This window comes from Erythrolamprus reginae, chromosome 1 (genome assembly GCF_031021105.1).
Source record: "Erythrolamprus reginae isolate rEryReg1 chromosome 1, rEryReg1.hap1, whole genome shotgun sequence".
NCBI lineage: Eukaryota > Metazoa > Chordata > Lepidosauria > Squamata > Dipsadidae > Erythrolamprus > Erythrolamprus reginae.
The window spans coordinates 175447479-175471253 of NC_091950.1; the positions used below are offsets into that span (position 1 = coordinate 175447479).

The window sequence follows — 23775 nt, forward strand, 5'->3', positions numbered from 1 at the left end:
AAAAGTCACAACATGACACCGCAAGTTTGACATCCCTGTCCTAGAGGATCCCCGTTGGATGGGGGGGGGGGAGGGAGGAGATAGCAGACAGAATTATTAGACACTACAAAATGAAAAATTTGGCTCAACAATACAAAATGTGAATATAGTGAAAAATATTGTTTCCAGATGTACGTCTGGGGACTAGGTTTGTTGTTGGTGTGTGTCATGTGAAACGAGCACAACATATTCAGATTTCATAATTTCTAGTCACTTTAAAATTACGTTTGGAACTAACACAACTGATGACAGCTCCCCCATAATAGCAACTAACTACAGGTAGTCCTTCACTTAGAGCAGTTCATACAGTGACCGTTCAAAATTATAGTGGCACTGAGAAAAGTGACTTATGACCATTTTTCGCACTCATTACTGTTGCAGCATCTCCATGGTCACATGATGGAAGTTCAGACACTTGGCAACTGACTCATACTTATGACAGTTGAAGTGTTCTGGGGTCACATGATGACCTTTTGCGACCTTCTGGCAAGAAAAACCAATGGGGAATCTATATGCACCTAACAACCCCTGTTACTAACTTAACAACTGCAGTGATTCATTTAACAACTATAACAAGAAAGGTCATAAAATGAGACTAAATTCACTTAATAAATGTCTCAGTTAGCAATTTTGGGCTCAGTTGTGGTCGTACGTCGAGGACTACCTGTACTTGTGTTTTGCGCTATGTCTTAACTATGAATTTACACAGCCTCCTTGCCCTCCATAAGGACAGTCCACTAACCATTTCCCAAACCTCTCAACATGCCCTTGCCTTGTAATTTCAATGTCCTCCCTACAGCTAAAGCAGTCCAAGGATAGCTTTATATCCAATTCTGAAACTAGTATTTTTCCATCCCATCTCTAGAAAATGGTTGTTGACAATGTAGAGTCCATATATATACACATATAGACAGGGAAATGATACGTTGTATACTCTCAATCTTGTGGCTTCATTGTTTCCTTTAGGATTACCTCTTCAATCTGGTCTCTAGCTACTTCATTCCTCATTCAGTTTTGACTGTGATGGAGATTGGATCCCTAGCACCCGTACAACTTTTTCTCCTTCCTTCCTTCCTTCCTTCCTTCCTTCCTTCCTTCCTTCCTTCCTTCCTTCCTTCGTAAATGGGTTGATTAAGCAACTGTCTTATCCATCTGCAGAACAGATGTCTCTGACATTGACTATATTGACTATATTTATGAACATAGGACTGAAAAATTCTGTTCTTTGGGTTGCTCCATACGTTTGCCTCTTGAAATTGTTAGCTTGGCAAGCAGTCAAGAAATTAAAAAGAAAATTCTTGACTCCATGCTGCTGCATGGGGTCAAATACTCCAGTGATCAATTTAGAATATGTTACTTTAAGTCATACAAGCCGACCTTGATTTATGTTTGGTCAACTGTTCACAGCCACAACAGCCTCAGAACAGGTGTATGGCTAGTAAAGCATTATTGGCCAATGTAAAATGTCATGCCAGACCACATTATTGCCTTTTTGGTATTTATCAAATTGTTTGCAATCTGTTGCCAAGTAGAAACTTTGGAAAATCAATGGACAAGCCAGCAGGAAAGGTTACAAGCCATGGGAATGTTGGATGTTAGCTCCATTATGCCAGGATGCCAAGGGATTCCCCCATCTCTTTTGTGCAGGAACTGGAAATCCTCCTGTGCACTGAAAAAACGGATCTCAAATCTGGTGAAAACTCTAACCAAGGGCACAGACTGAGCCATTCGGAACATTAGCATTTTTCCTTTCCTCTAAAAAGGTCAGAACACTGTGTTGTGGGGTGCAGTGTGTGGACAGCAAAATTTAGGGAAGTGTGATCTCATGCCAGCTCTGGGATAGAAAGAGACTGTAGCAAAGCAGCTTGTGGATTTGGATTATTATTTCAGATCTATTATGTCCTCTAAATCTGAAACGTCCAATGTTTGGGTTTCATAAAACCCAACTATCTAACTAAAGCTTGTGGTGGGATGCAAGTCCCATTTGTATAAACCCAATATGACAGTTCATCAGACTATGTTGTACTGTGCAAATAGACTGAGAGGAAAATAATTCTTATTTAATGAGCTATTTAAATATCCCAAACAGAACAAATTTAAAATGCACATACCTAACTAACTTTAAAAAAAATTATATTCAGCTGTTTATGTTCTCTCCTCAGGCTTTCATCTTGAAGTTGTATCATCATGAGAGAATCAGAAGAAGTGTCCAGGAGTATCTTGGACAATGAATGGAAGAGCATGAGAAAACAAAAAGAACATGGCATATGAAAAGGATTGAATACCTGGAGGTATTACTTGCCATACATCTGTAAAAATGGGAGTTAATTTCTCAAAATACAAATTAGCTTAGACAGTCAGCAATCTTGGAGTTGTGCTATGGAACTAGGAATAAACATTTGTGTCCCTTTGTTGCCAGTGACAGAAAATTGATGGATTATGATTTTCCCAAGTTGGAAATACTTGTTTTTACCTATTTAGGATATCCTTATGACTACATAAGGAATAACACATTTCATAACTGCCTCGATTCAGAATGGGCAATTGACTTGTCAACAACAGCAACAAAAATGGTCGACTTTATGGACTGAGACAGCCTTCCAATGCACTTTGTACACCCTGGGAATTACTGTGCTGTGTGGCCACCTCCTGAAGGCCATGATGATTTTTAGAATAAGGATATCATCTTCCTGTTGATATATTTGAAGAATCATAAGCTTAATCAGAAAAATGAATGGAAGCAAGGAATGTGACAGTGGGGACAAGGATGGAGGGCTGCCAGCAGTACAAGTCCCAGTTGGTTGGCAACGGAGGGTGGATCAAACTGGAGTCCTGTATATTAGGTAAGTATACAGCTGTGTAATTGGCTGAAAATGCCTTCATCATCAGAGTTTTGTGGAATAAGAGTTGCTTGATTGGCAATAAAATAAGAGGTGACTCTTACACCAGTAAACAATAATCTCTACTATCCTGAGAAAGCAATGATAGAAAAAAATGTCTAAAATTAACTCCGTCCACAAACCTGCTTAGCTCACTTTTTCAAGTAGCCTCTATATTAAGAATTTGCGTTTTTTTAAAAAAATGCGGATAAATGTGGGTGAAAATAGTTTCTGCAATTTCTAAATACAGATTAAACAGAGAAGCTGCTGATGGAACATATTTAATAACTTTGTAGAACATAAAAGTTCAAAGAAACGTCACTAATCTAGTCTTATAAAAATATTAAAATTCCAGAGTATCATGAACCTTTCAATGCAAAAAGAGATTATTAAAAAGGCACTCAAAGAGTTCCACAGTTAATAATTAACATTATTTAATAATTTAAGTTGACTTGTGGAAAATAAATTTGATTCATTCGAGGGTATAAAAAGCAAAAAAAAAAGCCCCCATTAAAATGTGCTATTGATATATCACTTAAAAGTAATGTTCATATTTTCTTATTGGCTTAAATATCTGAAACTTTCACATCTATTATTGTCTGCCATAAAGGTGCTTAAGAAATAGATAAGGAACATAATCATGTACAAGCCAAGTGATAGGTTGTGAATCACTGAATACCACACTGTGGAAAACTGACATATACATCAATGTGTGTATGGTAAAAGTCCTCAATGTACTTTTTTTCCCCAGTCCATTCAATTAAAAAACATTTCAATACCCACATTTAAAGCATCCTATAATCCTGCTTTGTTTTTTGGGTGTATGCAAAAAAAAAAAGTTCCATTCCCCAAATTGGATAATCTATTGCCTCTAAATGGATGGATTTTACATTTTGGAATGTAATGAACTGTATGTTCAAAGTAATAACATCAAATCTGAAGAGTGATAAATTTAATATGGCTATTTGTCCTGATCTTATTTGGAAAAAATAAGAGTTTCTCAGTAGAAACCATGTATGTCTTCCAAGAACATTATATAAACATGTTATGCTCCAACTCCATACATACTGAAAATCCATTGATAAATCCATTGACAGTATTGTAGAATTAACCACTTTCTTTACATGCAGAACGATCAGGAGCTTCTTTCCTTGTATCCATGATGGAAGGGACTTATTTCCATGTGGTACTTGTGGCAGGGAGGTTTCTTCTTGGCACATGTGCAAAAGGAGAAGAGATTGATCCTTGAGTTTAGGCCTGTGTAAAGTTCCTCACTTCCAAATGGTTGCTATATTATGATGCAACCAGTGGCCCATAAGTTCTCCAAACTATTGGCTTAGAAATGCGGAAAAGAAAAAGGCTGGGATTTAAAGTCCAGAATGTAGACTTCAGTTCATGTTTTGATTTTACATACTGCCGCGGGCAATCTTCTGTGTTTATATGGTTTTATTCTTCCCTGCAGTGGAAAAGATTAATCTTGCTTAGTCCCATCTGCTGAATAAGTCAATTCCTAAATGTTAAATGTCTGGAAAACAGAGGCGTACTACCATGTGTGTGCAAACCTAGAAAATGTTATAAGAATAGTGAGCTATATATTTCAGGAAGGGGAAATTAATTAAATTTTCTGAAGAAACAAGGTAGCAAACCCTATAAAGGATAGGTTTATTTTTCCAAAATCAAACCAGTGGTTCTCAACCTAGGGGTCGGGACCCCTTTGGGGGTCGAATGACCATTTCGCAGGGGTCGCCTAAGACCCTGAGAAAAGACAAATTTCCCACAGTGTTAGGAACTAAAGCTTCTATTCTGGCGCCTTGGAACATATTTTTACAATCCGACCAATCAGGTGTTTACATTGGGGGTGTCCCTCCGACCTTCCTGCCAATCAGCTTAAAGCTCCGTTGGGAGAATTGGTGCTAGACTTATGTTTGGGGGTCACCACAACAAGAGGAACTGTATTAAGGGGTCGCGGCATTAGAAAGGTTGAGAACCACTGGTCTAAACCATTGTTTTTCTGGTATAAGATTTTTATTTTTCTCCGCCATAAAGTAAAACAATATATAGTTATAAACACAACAACAATGCTTAAAATCAATCATATATAAACTTTTCTTATTACCCCCTTAAATGGAGGCTCTTATCTCTACTCGTCTAAAGTTTTCTATTAATTTTATACAACATTATCAATTCTTAAAAATCTAAATAAAAATTTTCCCTCACCGTCTTACTACAAAAAGTTAAATTACATGTCTAAACCATTATTGAGACCAAATATATTTTTCTTCTCATATTCAAAAACAGGCATGCTATTTATAAGATACCTTTTAAGAAGCAAAAAAAAGAGAGAGATATTGGTATTCATAAGTTGAAGTTTATTAAAATGTACAATAAACCTAGCACATTTATCAGAAGTCTTTATTAGGTCATATGAAAAATTACCTAATAAAATAACCTTGTAAAATCCATTAAAATACTGAATGCTAAGCTAAACCAAAATATTCAAGTAGACTTTTTTATACGTTTGATTTATTCATTATGAACATTAATTTGATTATTATTGCATGATATTTTTTTTTAGCATTCTGTCTTAATTCTTTATTGTACATCTTTTATGCATGCATGCATACATACATACATACATACATACATACATACATACATACATACATGTAATTAAAGAGAACATAAATTAACACAACTAATGCAAAATGGGGAGGGAGGGAGGGAAGGAAGGAAGGGAAAAAAAGAAAGAAATTTTTCAATTTCTTTTCCAGCAAATACAAGTATGGTTACAAAGTTTGTTTTCTTACTATATGGTGCAATGGAATGCTTGCATGCCTTGGTGATCAGGGTGAAGTAGCCTTTTTGAGTGGCAACGATGCTTTGAGAGCTGAAATTGAAGTCTAGGCCTCAACTTCTTGCTCAGCATTGCCGCCTAGTGCTTTTATTCATTGTGGGAGATATGACACACCAACAGAATCAAATACAGAGAGTTCTTGACTTTCAACAGTTCCATTAGTGATCATTCAACCTTACGATGGCAGTGAAAAAAGTGACTTATGACAATTTTTCACACTTATAACTATTGCAGCATCCTGATGGTCACACGATTTCCATCTGAATGCTTAACCATTGACTCACATTTATAAAAATTGCAGTGTCCTGGGGTCATGTGATCACCTTTTGCAACCTTCTGACAAGCAAAGTCAATGAGAAACCAGATTCACTTAACAAACGTGTCTCTAATTTAACAACTGCAATGGTTCACTTGAAAAATGTGGCAAGAAAACTCATGAAATGGGACAAAACTTAATAATTTCCTCATTAGCAACATAAATTTTGGGCTCAGTTGTAGTCCTAAATTGAGGTCTACCGGTAAGATATTTCCCAAAATGTTGACACCCTGAACCCAAAAGGGTCACCATCACTGGTATAAGAAACATATGACCCTACCACTTGTTTGCTATTTAGTAAACTCTTTTTATGAGTAAACATATGGTCCTAAAGGCATGATAGTTCAGTGGCTTAATGGTCTCTCTTCCAGTAGTTCAAGTCCTAGCATTGCGTGACCAGATAAACTCCCACCACTCAGCTCAGCTTCTGCCCATCTAACAGTTCAAAAGCATGTTCTGTGTGAATACAAGAAGAGTTGGCACTTTGTGCAGCAGATAGAATCCTGCTAGCACTGAACCTTTCCAGTTGCGACTCCCATTTGCATGGCAGCTTCGGTGGAGGGAGAAGGACCCTGGATGGCGCTGCAGGAAAAGCCATTTGTCTTTCTGATCTTAAGCTACCCATCCTCTTGTGGCAATCAAGAATCCCAGCGACCAGTTAGGTCCCACAGAGTGGGCCTTCTCCGGGTCCCGTCAACTAAACAATGTCGGTTGGCGGGGCCCAGGGGAAGAGCCTTCTCTGGAACCAACTCCCCCCAGAGATTAGAATAGCCCCCACCCTCCTTGCCTTTCGTAAGCTCCTCAAAACCCACCTCTGCCATCAGGCATGGGGGAATTAAGATAATCTTTCCCCCTAGGCTTCTACAATTTATGCATGGTATGTTTGTATGTATGATTGGTTTTATAACAAGGGTTTTTAGCTGTTGTAGTATTGGATTTTTACATTGTTTTTTGTCACTGTTGTTAGCCTCCCCGAGTCCACGGAGAGGGGCGGCATACAAATCAAATAAATAAATAATAAATAAATCAGTTGGAAGCGTGCAAGTGTTTCCTAACAGAGCTAGTAAACAGGCAACTAAACTGCTATGTGTTAACATTACAGTACTGGCTAATGTAACAACGCCATACACCAACTAAATAAACACACACATTCATTATTAAGTTAGAATTAGTCTCCTGCTAATGTAAGTGCCATACACTAAATAAACAAATTCTTTATTAAGCTAGAATTATGTGTCTAAACCAGCTACCAATATTGAAATTAATAACATACGCCTAAACAGTACATTCTATTTAAAATGTGTGGTTTTAGTTTGTCTATTAAATTCAGTGATTTAGTGGTACAACTAATGTTCTGTAATAGTGCTGATTTGCTAAAGTATTCTTCTGTTCGTTATAGATTTTGAAATAAAAATGGAAGAGAACTAGCATCTGATTGTTGAACTGCCTTATAGTACAAATTAATTATATTCTTTATTAATAGTAGTAATATTAGTAACAAAATTTCATTTTTGCCCTTCATACTGCTTCCATTGTTTCTTTTTTCTTTTGTTACCTTTTCAAGAACTGGGTTAAACAGTATTAACTAGAGACAGAATTGCAGTTAGAATTAAACAGCACATGTCTTTCCTCCACGTTTTTCTGCAAATATATCACCCTTGAAGCATTTCTATGCCATTCTATAATATGGTTTGCAATTAGAAACCTCTACACAAAATATATATTTATTGCAAGTTATGCAGAAAAATATATCATATAAGGCAAAATTGCTTACTAAAAGTGCAGAGTAGGAAAATTACATATAAAATGCACATATCAGGAAAAAGTAATATAAAATGTCCATGAAATATTTGAATTGGATTTTTTTAAACTATATAACTCCACAAACTAACAGAGTTGAAAAAATAAGAAATTGGGGAAAAGTAAACTTGTTCTAATCATGATTAATATTATATTTGGTTGTGATAAATGTGAATGTTATCGCTATCAAAACAAAGTTAATGAATTTCTAAGTTAAAAGATACTTAGAATTATACAAGACACTGAAAATGGGCATTGGCTGAAGTGACAAAGGAGATTGTTATAAAATAGAATTTAAATAGAATATAGTGAATACACTGGCAACGTCCTCATTAAAAGGAGAAGATAATTGGATATTTGCGAGAAGCAATTTGCCGGTAGATATAGTCTTACAATCTAATAATATAAAAAGAAAAAAAAAGAATCTAATATTATATAAAACAAAGAAATACTGTGGCTGCACATCAGGGGGGAAATGCTCCCAGTTCGCTTGTGCCTGTCAGTCGTCAGAGAGTTGGTCGCGAAGGGAGCATGAGGCTCCGCCCACCTGCCCATACGCTGCCATTTGGATTCTTTTACCCTCTGTGCATGCACAGAGGGTAAAAGATCTCAAATGGCAGTATCCGGGCGGTTGTGCAGACCCTTGCACCCCCTTCACAACCGGCTCTCCGATGACTGACAGGCACAAGCAAACCGGGAGGATTTCACCCTGCAGCACATAAGCCATGTAAGTAGTCCACAATTTATTACAGTTCCTTTGGTGACTGTTCGAAATTACAATTGCATTGGAAAAAGTGACTTCTGACTGTTGCTTACAACCATTGCAGCATCCCCATGGACACGTGATCGGATGCTTAGCAACTAACTTATATTGATGGTGATTTTAGTGTCCTGGAGTTGCAACATTCTCACAAGCAGCCGGATTCACTTAACAACCATGAGAGTAACTTAACAACTGCTGTGATTCACTTAACAACTGTGGCAAGAAAGGTTGTAAAGTAGAGCAAAAATCGTTTAACAATTGTTTACTTAGCAACAGATATATATATAGTCACTTGGTTAAGCTGTGAGTCCTCCACTGGAACAATTTTCTGAAAGTTACCATCTTCATTGTTACAAATATTTCAACAAACCTTCTGTGTTTGACTATTCTTTTATTACAAGGGCAATATCCAGCAACCTTCAAAATAGTGATTGAAGTATTCGGTCCATTATTCCCCCTCATTTCTTGAAATGGAAGAAAAAGGAAAATGAGATATTTCATCTTGACTTAATAATGGCATTGTGGCATATTAAGGGCAAGAATGTGTTTAAGGTTAGTTATTAACATGACCAAACAAAGAAATCATTTCCCTCTTTGTTATAAAGTCAGTATCTACATATTGAATATGTCATTGACATATTCCAAGATATGGAAATCTGGAAAAAAAAGAATCAAAATGAATCCAGTACATGAAAACAAATCATACACTGTGAATCATATTGCATGCTACCTCGTGTCATTTTCAGCTATTGTTTCATTTTGCATAATAAGGCTGTTAAGTAGCTTAACTGTATGGTGTTATCCTACAAATTGAACTTTCTAATTTATATGCTAGTGCCTATATATAGTTTCCTATTCTTGAACATTATTGCTTTAAAAAAAAAGTCTTAAGAATGCAATTTTTGATTATATTGCAGAGCACACATAGCTAGGGTCAGAGATATAGATAATCCTCGCTTAGTAACGACAGCTGCATCCATCAATTCAGTCATTAATCAAAGAGGACTCTATGTGAAATCGCAGTTGTACTTATGTCTTACTTCACTTTCCTTTGCTTTACAGACATTTGAAGGTCATAAATACAGAGATTATTCGCAAAGTTACTTTTCCATCATCATCATAACTATAAATTGTTGTAAACAAGGTATTCACTAAATTAGGACGTAGAGATATATATTCTGGTTCTTATGGCCTGATGCATATATGTTGCCAAGATTGTCTGACTGAAATTATTTCTTTGCGTTCTTATAAGCTGTTGCATTTGTCATCAATGTCTTATGCTAGCTTCGTTTTTAATTGCCTTTGATTTTTTTACGGCATCAGAGTCTTTTTTGATGGTTCTTATTTTTGTGTTGTGTTCAAAATATTTATGGTTTAGTTCATTATTATTGCTTCCACTGAGCATTTAGACTTTACTTCATCTAGCATTGAATTATATATACTTTTTCTAGTATAAAGTAATCTGAATAGTTTTTCCTGCACAACAATACAAAGATAGCCATTTTCCTTCCTTCAATCTTTCTGAGTGTCCAGTTTCCACAGGCATGTGTTTCAACAACTAAAACACAGCCTTAACTATATGTGCCTTTCTTGTAAATGTGCTACACTTCAGCATTTTGTCTAGATCTGTCATATCCCAAGCCTCTGTATTTTGTGTCACAGTCATCATCCCTTTGAGTTTCTGACACTAAGAAAATTAAGTCTGATAGCTTTTCAACTTTCCCCCCCTCTACCTGTTTGCATTGGCATTGCCAGTTGGCATAATCTGAATGTATTTTCTTTTCCATATCAAAGAGTAGACCAGCTTTTGAAACTCAGTTCTTTCACCTTCAACAAAAGAGATGCCTTAATTCTTCCATTGATACTACCATCAAAGTGGTACCATCAGCATATCTGGGGTAGTTGATGTTTCTCCCAGCAATTGTAATCCTAATTCATTTTATAGTCCATCACTTCTCATGATACGTTCTGCATATAAGTTTTTAAAAAAGGAAATGACAATATATAACTTTGGCACAGCCTTTTTCTTTTTGTGAACCATTAAGCTGTTGCTCCACAATCCTTTTTGTTTGATTGTTTCTTGGTCATCATACATTTTTCAATAGGCAGAGGAGATGACTTTGTATATCAATGTTTAAGGGTATCTACAATCTGTGATGATTTACACAAGCAAAAATAACAATGTTTATAGCATTCTGTAGTTTTTTTCCATTATCCATCACTTATTAACAACGTGTCTCTGCCCTCTTTTGAATCCAGCTTATACATACAGTATGTTGGTTTACATTCCATGTGTGGATGAAGTTTGGATTGTAAAATCTTGAGAATTATTTTACTAGCATGTAAAATAAATTCAGTCACATGAAGATAGATATTTATATTATGGAATGTTACATTATATAAAGTAATATGTATTGAATTTATTCCAATGAACTCCATTTGAGCAGTGTACAATACTGTTACTGTATGTCTTGGTTTTAATAGATATGATCTAACTTTGTGGCAACAACTGCATAATCTGCAGTAGAGGCTAAGCAATAAATCTAGTATCCACAGATTGAAAACCCGACTCTATTTTTGCTGTGACCGAACATTTATATTATAACTTCTATGTCAAGTGTTCCTAGAACTTGGCACAAGTATAAAATCCATTATATTTTTGGCAAAGGATTTGGATAATTGCCAGCTGATCAGTATGTTAAGCAATTTGAAACTTTGCTTTCTTGGAGCACATGGTAACGCATGGTCAGAATAGCAGCTATACTATCAGCTTTAGTAATCTTTCAGATTCATTTGACTTATATAGCAATAACTGATCTGTGATGAGTTTACTGTATTAGATGTGAAGCAAGGCATAATTTTCTTCAACAGCACATTTGGAAGGAATGGTGCAAACAATAGAATGGAGAAAAGATTGGAATTGTGCAAAAACTTGAAATAATACTTAAAAGCAAAGGAAAATGACTCTCGGAAGTTCCATATTTTACACAATTAAAGGGAGATTCCATTTCTATTGTATTTTTCAATGGAGCTACAGTGGTACCTCTACCTAAGAATGCCTCTACATATGAACTTTTCTAGATAACAACCAGGTGTTCAAGATTTTTTTGCCTCTTCTCAAGAACCATTTTCCACTTACAAACCTGAGCCTCTGAAACTGCAACTGGAAAAGGCAGGGAGAAGCCTCCATGGGGCCTCTCTAGGAATCTCCTGGGAGGAAACAGGGCCAGAAAAGGCGGGGAGAAGCCTCTGTGGAGCCTTTCTAGAAATCTGGGAGGAAATAGGGCTGGAAAAGGCAAGGAGAAGCCTCCATGGAGCCTCTCTAGGAAACTCCACCCCACTTAGTGATCTGCACAGTTGGTTAATGGACCACAATAGCAAGAGCCAAAAATGTGGTCATTAAGAAAGATGATCATGTGGACATCTTTCTTAGCGACCACAACTTGCTTATCGCCATAATTCCAGACTCAGTTGTGGTCATAAGTCAAGAACTACCTTTAGCACTTCAAAATAGAAAAATAGAAAAATAGTTAATAATTAAAATTTATCAACATCTATGGAAAATCTGAAGTATTTTAATAAAGGTAAAAATCTGTAAAATTGCAGTAACACTGATCCCCAAATTTCAAATATTTTTGATCTTTCTCATCAGCTTGATACCACCAATTCAGGAATATGCTCTAATCATTTAAGTATAATATTCCTGAGAACTGCAGTGATTTTGGAGTGTAACATCGACAGAGTACACTCCAGGTTTGGTTTCTCACTTTTTTGCACGGGAGAAAAAGTTTGTGGTTTAAGCTTAATTCTAATATGTGTATGATTTCAATATCCAATCACCTTCAGAAAATAACGAGATAACATTCCTTAGTGTCCCTTTATACTTTGAGCATCCGTACATTATTAGTTGAACTATTTTTTTTATCTAGGATTGGAAAGGGAAGGTAAAGGATATCCTGATTTTATGTAATATATTTTTAGATCTCAGTGTCTTCATGGCTCCAGGATGCCACAGGGCAGGGGTGTCAAACTCTTATTTCATTAAGGACTGCATCAGGGTTTTGTTTGCCCATGGAATCCAGGAAGTGATCACCTTGGCATCCTTAGCAACCTGCCGGTATACGTGACGTCAAAGCTCTGTCCCTGGAATCTCTTCGTGGGAGGGATTCCCCAGCTCCTTCAAAGAGAGGTCTTCTCATGTTTTAAAAAAAAATTACGAAAAAGGACGCTGCACCGGCGTCGCAAGCAAAGGGAGGTATTTCACGTAAAAATAATTTTTTAAATTTTTATGTGAAAGGACCTCCCTTTGCTTGCGGCACCACTGTGGTGTCCTTTTTTGTAAAAATAAATAAAAATAAAAAATCCGTTAAAATAAAAAACGATGGGATTCCGGGGGCGGAGCTTTGGTGCCACGGACCGTTCGGGTTTGGGTTCATCCGAACTTTGCATAAAGTTCGTCCGAACTTGCCAAACCCGAACACCATTGGGTGGCAAAGGCACTGCAGGCTCATCCTTTGCTGTTTTCATGGCAGCCCCATGGGCCAGATCTAAGCACCCCCGCGTGCCAGATCCAGCCCACAGGCCTTGAGTTTGACACCTCTGTCCTAGGGGACAAGATCCTTCCTACCCCATAAGATGATGGAAGGACATGATATCAGTCACAGAATTCAACTGTGTACAAATTCTGAACAACAGAAAATGAGAGTCTCTTTTGTTCCATTTCCAATTATGCAACAGCTTGCTTGGTAGTACTTTGCATGTATCCCAAATTAAACTGTCACCGTTTGAGTAGGCCAAATAGATAAAATGGATTGTGTACCAGAAATTTTTCTACTTTATTCTTTGTTTTATGCTGACCTATCCAGTATTTATATGCAACCTTTCACTACATATAGTCTAAGCCAGTGTTTCCCAACCTTGGCAACTTGAAGAGATCTGGACTTCAACTCCCAGAAACCCCCAGCCAGCATTCGTTGGTTGGGGAATTCTGGGAGCTGAAGTCCAGATCTCTTCAAGTTGCCAAGGTTGGGAAACACTGGTCTAAGCCAGTGATGACGAACCTTTTTTGGCTCGGGTGCCAAAAGGGTGTGGGTGTGCACGGTAGCATGCACGTGCATGCCCACATCCATAATGCAATGCACACCCCTGCATATGTGCACAACCACGCACTGCCCCTTGTGCATGCACACAAGCCCTTGCACTTGTGCCCTGCACATTCGCACAGGCCTCACCAAAGCCTCCAGACCTCTGGTAGGCCCGTTGGGCCGTTTTTCACTTTCCCTAGGGTTTAGGAGGCTTTCCTGAAGCCTGGAGAGACCAAAAATGGTCGAAAAGAAGAGCAAAAATCAGCTGGCCAGGGCGTGCATGTGCACTGGCGCTGACATAGAGTAATGTCTGGCGCTGACATAGAGTAATGCCTTGCGTGTGGCACCCGTACCATAGGTTCGCCAACCCTGGTCTAAGCCATGGTTGTCCAAACATTTGGCTTGTCTGGGCCACATTGAGTGAAGAGGAATTGTATTGGACCGTATATAAAATATACAGCATAGTTGATGTATATAAATAATAAACTTCCTTTATTATATTATTTTTATTATTGTCTTGTGAAGCCACATTATTAGACGTCTAATACCGCATGCAGCCTATGGGCTACAGATGACATGCCTGTTCTAAACAAAAGCATTCCAGAAACCATGTCTCTTCTAGATAGCCAAATTTCATTTCATTTTTTCGCAGATCTATACCTCTGAAAAAATTGTGTGCTAATATAGAAGCTTGAAATTGGTGTGTGTGTGTGTGTGTGTGTGTGTGTGTAAGAGAGAGAGAAAGAAAAGAGAAAGAAAAAGGAAGGAAGAAATTCTTCCAATATGGGCCTAATTCTCTGTCTGAAATAACTGAACAATAGTTCCACAATACATCTAGACATTAAATTATTTCTTTTATTAGATTTGGAGGCCACCCAGTTCCCAAACAATTCTGAACCATTTAACATTCAAGGACATGAAACAATGAAACAGAAAATAAGATTTTTTTTTTGGGGGGGGGGGGGGACACACAAAATTCACAAAAACTCTGTCAAAATAATCTTTAGCGCCTTAACAATAACCCCATATTCAAATTATACATTAAATCTGTAATAAAATATGTATACTGTATTTATTATAAGTTAACATGTAATAGTCACTGTATTCAGAACCGCAATCTCAAGCTTTGAATGCTTGTTGCAAAATGAAGGCCAGAGAAAAATATGTTAAAAATATTGTTCTAAATGGAAAATAAATTCATCTTGACTTCTAGATAAATTATATTGCCTATTGTTGTTTTCTAACCTGCTATTTGAACTGTTAATATAAGGTGCTTCCAACACTAATTGACATAGATTTGTTACATTTTATTCTTTCAGTCCTAGTGGGTCTTTATTGTCCTGTTTGGAGCAGGTTAAAACATACCTGTTGACTGATGGAACATGCAAGTGTGGTTTGGAATGTCCTCTCATCCTTCCTAAGGTAAAATTAGATATTTGAACATGCTAAATGGAAAACTAACATAGCTCGAAAATCTATTGAATTAAGTACTAACATCTCCCTAACTATTATAATAAGAAGGTATTATCCTTCCTAGTTGAGAATGATAGGTGTTGACGATGGAGATAAATCAAATACAATTTAAATATTGAAATGTTTTTGAAGTTGAACTCAAACTTATTTAGGTGGAGAAGGAATGGGAGAAAGGAGAGTAGGGTATGGGATATCGTAAAAAATAACATGACATGATTGGCCAGTTAGAATAATGTACAGAATCTGATCTTTGTCAGATCAGTTTTCTTAGTTGCAGTTCTACAGTAAAACAGCTCCAAAGTTCCTTTAAAAATAAATACTTTTTCTTTTAAAAATGTACTCTTTTCCACATTTAGAAATATAGTTTGCAAGAAACACTGGATAAAGGCGAAAAGTGTTGATGATCCAAGATAGAAGAACCAAACCCTGTAGTAAGAAATAATTTTTAAGCTACAATTTAAAGTGAGTCAGCAAAATTTGTGGAAAACAATTGGTCCTGTCCTAACCTTCTGGATCAGAAGTGGGCAACAATTCCCCATCTTTCTCCCCCCCCCCCCACCCCTACCCCCTTCCATGAGCCAGAGTGCACAACTTTTCCAGGTCCTTGTCACCCTGTCAGTGTTTTTTTCTATGTTGGGTGATTGAGCTTTTTGGATGCTGGAAGAATTATTGCAATGCTTTAAGCCAATCTTCTCCAACCTAGACAACTTCCAGATGTAAGAAGTTCAATTTTCAAAATTCTCAACAGCCAAACTTAGATGGGAATTCTGAGAATTGATATCACACTATCTGGAGGCTTTAAAATATTGTAAGAATCCTTAAAACATTAGGACACCATCCCACAGATTTGCCAGCCCTTAGTCAAAAGGATCTCTACGTTTTATATTAAAGGATTCGTGAGTCATATAATCAGTTGACAGGAGGCTCTCTGGGTGACTCTAGAAGGGCAGCTCTTAAAAAAACAAAAATTAACATATTTTATTTGATCGACCGGTGTTAGAAGAAATTAGAGAAAGTTTCTGGAGCTGTGGTGTTCCTAATTAGGACCACTGTGTAACGTTATGATTCCAACATTATTTTAAGGTATTTAATTTTGATCCTGGAGTTGCTGTAACACAAAGAACAGCTGAAGATGTTAAAGCAGATGAAGATGTCACCAAGCTATGCATCCATAAACGGAAGATTATTGCTGTGGCTACCCTTCATAAAAGCATGGAAGCACCACATCCCTCATTGGTTCTAACTAGTCCTGGGGGTAGAACAAGTGAGTTCTCTTTCTCATTACAGGGAACAAAGAAATCTGATATGCATGTCATTTGCATAAGTAAAAAGGACTTTTAAAAATATCTAAAGGTAGTTATTGATAACAAAATAAGAGTGTGTTTATATAGGCATGTCCATCTGTTTACGAGAGATATTTATCCATACTTTGAACCATGTGAGCCTCTTATCTTAATCCATTCATTTTAAATTTGCAAAGGTCTATGGTTCACTCCCTCACATTGTAGCTATAGAGAGCTATTTAGATAATTCTTTTTCTTTTGGTAAGGTGCAAAAATTGTTGTTTTTGTTAGAATGAGCCTGAGCTATTGTATTGGATAAACAGAGGCTTCATCTATAAAAATATTTAGATAAGTAAATCAGTGCAACAGTCCCATGTCTTGGCAAAATGCTGCAATTCTGGGAATTTATTATGTCTGAGAAGTAGCTATGCTATCGGCGTTCTGTGAATACAGGTAATCCTTAACAATTATTCAAAGTTACAATAGAGTTTTTAAAAAGGTTAGCTAGATTTGTTCCTCATACTTATGGCCGTAGTTGTTCTGATCCAGTTCTCCATACATGACAAACCCTCTGAAGTTCAATAAATTATTCCTTTATTAGGAGCACCAACAGCCCTAGCAAAAAGTTTCTCTCTCACTGCAGGCTAAGTCTGTCCGTCAGGGAGTTGAATAGTTGTCTGTCACATCTATTCATTTCCATCCCTGCCTTTTATCCCCAGGGCTAGGGTGGGGCTTTGCTAGCAATGGTGGCTCTTCTGCCCCAAGGATCAGCACACAGATTTCCACTGTTCTCCTGTCCTCTGCCTTCTGCGCATCCACATGTCAGGCATTGGAACCAGTTGTTCTTCCTCTTCCTCATCAGCCACCTCCATATCTGGGGGCTGCTGATACTCCATCTGATGGCCCAGACTCCACTTCTGTCTCTCTCTCTCTCTCTCTCTGTCAACTCCATTCTCTCTTCTCCCTCGGAGCTCTCAAGTTGCCTTGATGCTGACCCTGTCTCCCATACCTCCTTCTCATCTGATTTGGCTGCTGGAGGGGCCAGCGGCTGACAGGCCATAAAAAAAATCCCATTATCATGTGATCAAAATTTGGGCACTTAGCAATGGGTATGTATCTACAATGTTTGCAACATCCTAGACTCCCACGAAAACCTTGCCCAGGGGACCTTGAACAAGCAACTGGGGGAGGCCAGAAAAATGGCAATAAAGGTAATAAAAGCTAGATTTATTTATTTATTTATTTATTTATTTATTAGATTTGTATGCCGCCCCTCTCCGAAGACTCAGGGCGGCTAACAACAATGAAAAGACAATGAAAACAAATCTAATATTAAAAATAATCTTAAAAACCCCAATTTAAAGAACCACTCATACATACAAGCATACCATGTATAAATTCTATAAGCCTAGGGGGAAGGGAAATTTCAATCCCCCCATGCCTGACGACAGAGGGGGGGTTTTAGGAGCTTGTGAAAGGCAAGGAGGGTGGGGGCAACTCTGATATCTGGGGGGAGCTGGTTCCAGAGGGTCGGGGCTGCCACAGAGAAGGCTCTTCTCCTGGGTCCCACCAAACGACAAAGATTTGGGTTAACGAGTTGCAGGCAGATGGTAGATTTGCACCTCTGGCATTTCAAGGTATCCTTGTAATATACTTTGAAGCCTGCATAGGCCTAAAAATCAAATCAATCATTATTAGAGCCGTGGTGGCACAGTGGTTAGAATGCAGTACTGCAGGCTAATTCTGCTGACTGCTAACTCCCAGCAGTTTGGCAGTTTGATTCCCACTGGCTCAAGGTTGACTCAGCTTTCCACCTTTCCAAGATTGGTAAAATGAGGATCCAGATTTTTAGGTAAATATTCTGGCGCTGTAAACCACTTAGAGAGAGGATTGTAAAGGCCAATGAAGTGGCATATAAGTCTAAGTGCTATTGCACAAGGAAGGAATTATGGTCAGGAATACACGGCATAGGAAAAGGAGTCTTCGGAGAAGGGCGGCATACAAATCTAATAAATAAATAAAAAGTATGTAAAAATATGTAAAATATACGAGCCTGAACATAAATATGGTAACCTAAGAGTTCCTAAGCTCTAGCTATAAAGTGTTCTCTGGTGGCAAACTCTAGGCGTACTGAGACTAAGCTATTAAGTTGAGTGAGAATGATCTAGAAGTTACATCAGGCAAAGGTCAAGTGCACCTGTACAGAACCTGGCAATAGATTGTGTTGTGCCAGGATGAATATTTAAAAGGAGCATGGTAATGTAAAAGTGTTCCCATATACCCGAAATTCTAGTAAGTATATATGAATATCTCTGCATTACAAATGTTGTTATTTTGCGAACAGTCACAGGGGTATTGATATGGTCGCTTTGAGAAAGGGCTCTTCATTCTTCAATCACAGCTGCCTGTGCTTTGATACTTTCAACTATGACAGGTGTGCCATGGGAGAGCATAAAGAATTTGGAGATGAGTCTGATGGGTCAGGTAGTGAGGAGTTAGTATCTGAGCAAAATAATCACCAAGCAAAATAATGAGCTTTTATAGCTTCAATGAGGAAGTGACGAAACAGCCTTGAATATTAACTCTTCAAGTACAAGTTAACCCTTTGAGTGACAGTACAGTTTTACAGTAGCAACTGTAGCATTTAAAGTGACAGTACAAGTTTGGTACAAGTTTACAATATGCAGTTTACAATGGCAATCCCTAACAATCATGTACCCTGTACTAACACTATTATGCTATGTCAAGAGGTAGACAATCGAGTACTACATTAAATATTTGTAGTGTACGTGAAGGAAACCAATTTTAGGTGCTTGTAGAATCCATAGAGAGCCAATTCTGAGTAGTTCATCTCGTACCTGAACAGAATTTTGCTTAAACTAAAAAGTCATACGCATGGTTTCATATAGAAATGTAGGCCCACAAGTGTCAGACCTGAATCATTGTGATATTTTTATTTTGTATTGAATAGGGGAAGTTATTTAATTTTTCTAGCTGAATTGTTCAATTAACTTTGGTTAGACCTAAACATCTAATTAATTGGTAGTAGTACCTAGTTCCCACAACATAGAATGCTTCAATTATTTAATGTAGATACCATATCACGACCTCAGCCCTCAATTTTCAATTTAATGAATTCCTGTTTCGGGTTTACTGCAGTGACTTAAGGGAGGAAAAAGATGAGCTTCAGGATGGCCATTCCTGAGAACTTTGAAGATTGAAACCATACATTTAGACAGGTGTAGGATAGGAAAAACTATTAGGGTGTAAAGAATACAGTATTTGAATGTCTACCAAAATTCCTGGCTAAAGTGATTTAAATTTTATTGCATGATTTATGTAGTTGTGAAATAGTAATTTTCATGTTGTTGTTTTTAAAATCAGGCATAAGTCCAATAGTACCTTCACGAGCGGCAACTCCAAGATCAATGAGGAATAAATCACATGAAGGAATAACTAATTCTGTGATGCCAGAATGTAAAACTCCTTTCAAGTTGATGATGGGAGCCTCAAATGCCATGGGTAGGTTATATGTGCAAGAGATGACTGCAAGCCAACAAGAACTTCATTCTGTCTATCCTAGACAGAGATTGGGCAATAATGAACATGGGCAGAAGTCGCCGTATCGTGGCAGTCATGGAGGAATGCCTAGTCCAGCATCATCAGGATCACAAATATATGGAGATGGTTCAATCTCACCTAGGACAGATCCACTTGGAAGCCCAGATGTTTTCACAAGGAATAATTCCAATTTTCATGGAGCACCCAATTCTAGCCCTGTTCACATGAACAGGACCCCCCTCTCCCCACCCTCCGTTATGTTACATGGTTCTCCTGTGCAGTCATCTTGTGCAATGGCTGGAAGAACTAATATACCTCTTTCTCCAACTCTGACCACCAAAAGTCCTGTAATGAAAAAATCCATGTGTAATTTTGCAGCTAATATGGAAATGTCGCGAGCAGTGTTTCACCACAAACCACCTCAAGGCCCACTACCGCCACCACTGCCACCACCACCACCTTCTTCATGTATACTTCAGAAAAAGCCATTAACATCAGAGAAGGATCCCCTTGGCATTCTTGACCCCATCCCCAGCAAGCCCATGAATCAAAATCCTGTTATAATGAATCCAAGTACTTACCATTCAAATGTCCACTCTCAGGTACCTGTGATGAATGTAAGCATGCCTCCAGCTGTTGTTCCTTTACCAAGTAATCTCCCTTTGCCAACTGTAAAACCTGGTCACACAAATCACGGAAGCCACATGCAAAGAGTCCAGCACTCTGCTTCAACTTCTCTCTCTCCCTCACCAGTAACGTCACCAGTTCATATGATGGGATCTGGAATTGGAAGGATTGAGGCTTCACCCCAAAGATCACGCTCTTCTTCCACGTCATCAGATCATGGAAATTTCATGATGCCAGTAGGACCACAGTCATCTTGTACTAATATTAAAATCCCCCCTCGGTCACCAAGATCAACAATTGGATCTCCTAGGCCATCCATGCCATCAAGCCCTTCCATGAAGATAGATGGATTCCACCAATACAAGGACATTCCTAACTCACTGATTGCTGGAATGAGTAATGCTTTGAACCCTTTGGGCAATGCAGCTTTTCCACCTGCGTCTACCGGGAGTGGGTCCATGAAGGGTCAACCTGGCTTGCTGGGAATGCCTTTAAATCAGATCTTGAATCAGCACAATGCTGCCTCTTTTCCAGCTAGTAGTTTACTCTCAGCAGCAGCCAAAGCACAGCTAGCAAATCAAAACAAGCTTGCTGGCAACAATAACAATAACAGCAGTAGCAATTCTGGAATAGTTGCCAGCAATAGCAGCAATGACGGACACAGCACTTTAAACCCCATGTTTCCACCGGCCGCCAATGTGCTTCTACCAACAAATGAAGGGCAGAGTGGTCGAGCAGCACTACGAGATAAACTTATGTCTCAACAAAAAGATCCTTTGAGAAAAAGGAAACCCCCAACCACTACAGTGTTGAGTATGCTTAGGCAGTCTCAGTTGGACAGCTCCGCTGGCGTTCCAAAATCTGGGCCTGATTTGATAAGAAAGCAGAACCAGGGTTCATTTCCCATCACATCAATGTCTCAGTTACTGCAGTCCATGAGCTGCCAAAGCTCTCACATGAGCAGCAATAGTATTTCTAGTTGTGGGAGCTCAAATACTGTTTTGCCTTGCTCTGCTAACCAACTACATTTTACGGATAGTACTATGACCTCGAGCATTCTTCCGAATTCACTGGCACAGGATTTACCTTTGAGAGGGGAAAGTATGCACTGCCTGAATTCAAACACTAATTTTGGCCATTGCACTAGTCCTGGCTCAAATAATCATCTTGCAGGCTTAATAAATCCGATGCAGCCTACTGGGGTGCTCAATCAGTCGGGAATGACTTTAGGAAATTCATTACATCTGAATCCAGCTCATCCACGAATCCAAGCACCTTCCACTAAAGTGATACCAAACAGCATTATAAACAGCTGCAATCAAACCAGTCCTGAATCAGGTATGTCGCCCTTTTGAAAAAGTCTGAATTTGTTTTGTTTTGAATTATGACGTTCCTTGTCTTTAAATCTACTGTATTGGTTGGGTTGGGTTGGGTTGGGTTGGGTTTGTTGGTAAAACGTATTAGCCGCCTATCTTGCCACACAATACCTGGTGTTCTGACCTGGCTCCCAAACATGACAAGCCCTTTGTAGTTTGTTAGCATCCCACACTGGGCTTATAACCAATGTTAGAATCCTAAACTTAAAGCACAGTATATGTAGCAGTGTGGTGGTTATTAAGCCAATAACCCAGACTAATAAGTAGAGTATAAATATTATTTACATATATTCAGTAGTAGTAAGTATACAGTCTACTTCATACATATACAAATCAAGCAATCTTATACGAACCAGATATCAGAATATACAGTTCTATACATACAGCAGCTAACCAATAATATTCCCCTTCAGAACACGCAGTTCTATATACATATATAATTCTACAATGTTTCTCTCCTGCAGAACATACAGCTCTATATAACACATAAGTATTACTCACGTACCTAATACATAGACCATCATTTAGCACATAGCAAGTCTATAGTATAGTCACAGAGACAAAACTAGCAGAGAGTGAGATCAGGGAGTTAGCATGTTAGCAAGAGCAATAGATCAATAGCAAGCATTAGCAACAATCGTAGCAATAACCGAGAGAAACACATCTGATTCCCTTTTATAGCTAATTGCAGCACTAGCCCTTAAAGCAACATTATGCTAATTCTCCAAACATACATTACTGGTTAATGTTGACCAAGCCAACCGGTAAGGTACGTAGTACTGACATAGTTAATGAAATGTTCCCTTTATTAGGATCAGACTGCAAAGTCCTGTGGAAAGTGACACTTGCTCCCTTTCTCCCTGAACTGACCCAATACACTAGGAGCTTCTTTCTCTCTGTCTCTCCCCACACTTGCAAAGGAAGTCCTGGAAAGTACGTTCAGCAGACACACACACACATACACATTCAGAAGGCACTGTAGATTCCATGAAGAATTCTGATAATTTCCAGACAGGATTCGGAAGTGCAGTGGTGGGTCATCAGGGAGATGAATAGTTGTCTGCCACGCCTATTTATCTCCACCCCCTACCTCTTATCCCCAGAGCTAGGGTAGAACTTCTCTAGCAGCGATGGCTCTTCTATCCCAAGGACGGACCCATAGATTTCCACTGCTCTCCTCTCTTCTGCCTTCTGCACATCCGTGTGTCAGGCACTGGATCCAGCTGTTCTTCCTCTTCCTCATTAGTCACCCCAGGCCTGGGGGATGTTGACTCTCCATCTGAGGGCTGGTGGATGGCCTAGGCTCCAGCCTCTGTCTATGCCAGCTTATTCCCTGCTCTCAGATTGCCTTGATGTTGGTCCTCACTCCCATGTTGCCTCATCTGATTCGCCTACTATATCAGGCCGACAACCTCTGGATGGCTTACAACAGTAAAAGATAAAACTGTATAATATACTGTATAATAATATAAATACAATATTCTAAAATCAACCTAGCTAAAAAAGATGACGGGAGGGAATATGATGAGAGGGGAAGAAGGTGGGATTCATCATTAATCACCCGCGAGCCAACTGGAAGAACCAGGTTTTTAGCTCTCCTAGAAGCTCAGGACATAGTGAGCTGAACTCACTTCAGATGATAAAATGTTCCAGAAGGCAGCCGCAATGGCAGCCTGGACTTCACCAGCCAGAATACTTTGACCAACGGGAACCTCAGCAC

The 23775-nt window shown here is 38.5% G+C and overlaps 1 protein-coding gene across 5 annotated transcripts in view; it reads left to right on the top strand.

The window, feature by feature from the left end:
• Window positions 1–23775, top strand: part of MBD5 (methyl-CpG binding domain protein 5) — a 177398-nt gene that overhangs the window by 113080 nt on the left and 40543 nt on the right. For 4 of the 5 annotated variants that reach the window (XM_070731496.1, XM_070731499.1, XM_070731498.1 and 1 more), the window contains 4 exons: window positions 2202–2882; window positions 15055–15157; window positions 16292–16472; window positions 19876–22017. In XM_070731496.1, coding sequence (XP_070587597.1) covers window positions 2770–2882; window positions 15055–15157; window positions 16292–16472; window positions 19876–22017 — 2539 coding nt within the window. In that variant the 5' untranslated portion in view covers window positions 2202–2769. Of the gene's footprint in view, window positions 1–2201; window positions 2883–9195; window positions 9204–15054; window positions 15158–16291; window positions 16473–19875; window positions 22018–23775 lie in introns of those variants that run through there. The other variant, XM_070731500.1, reaches the window with a different exon arrangement.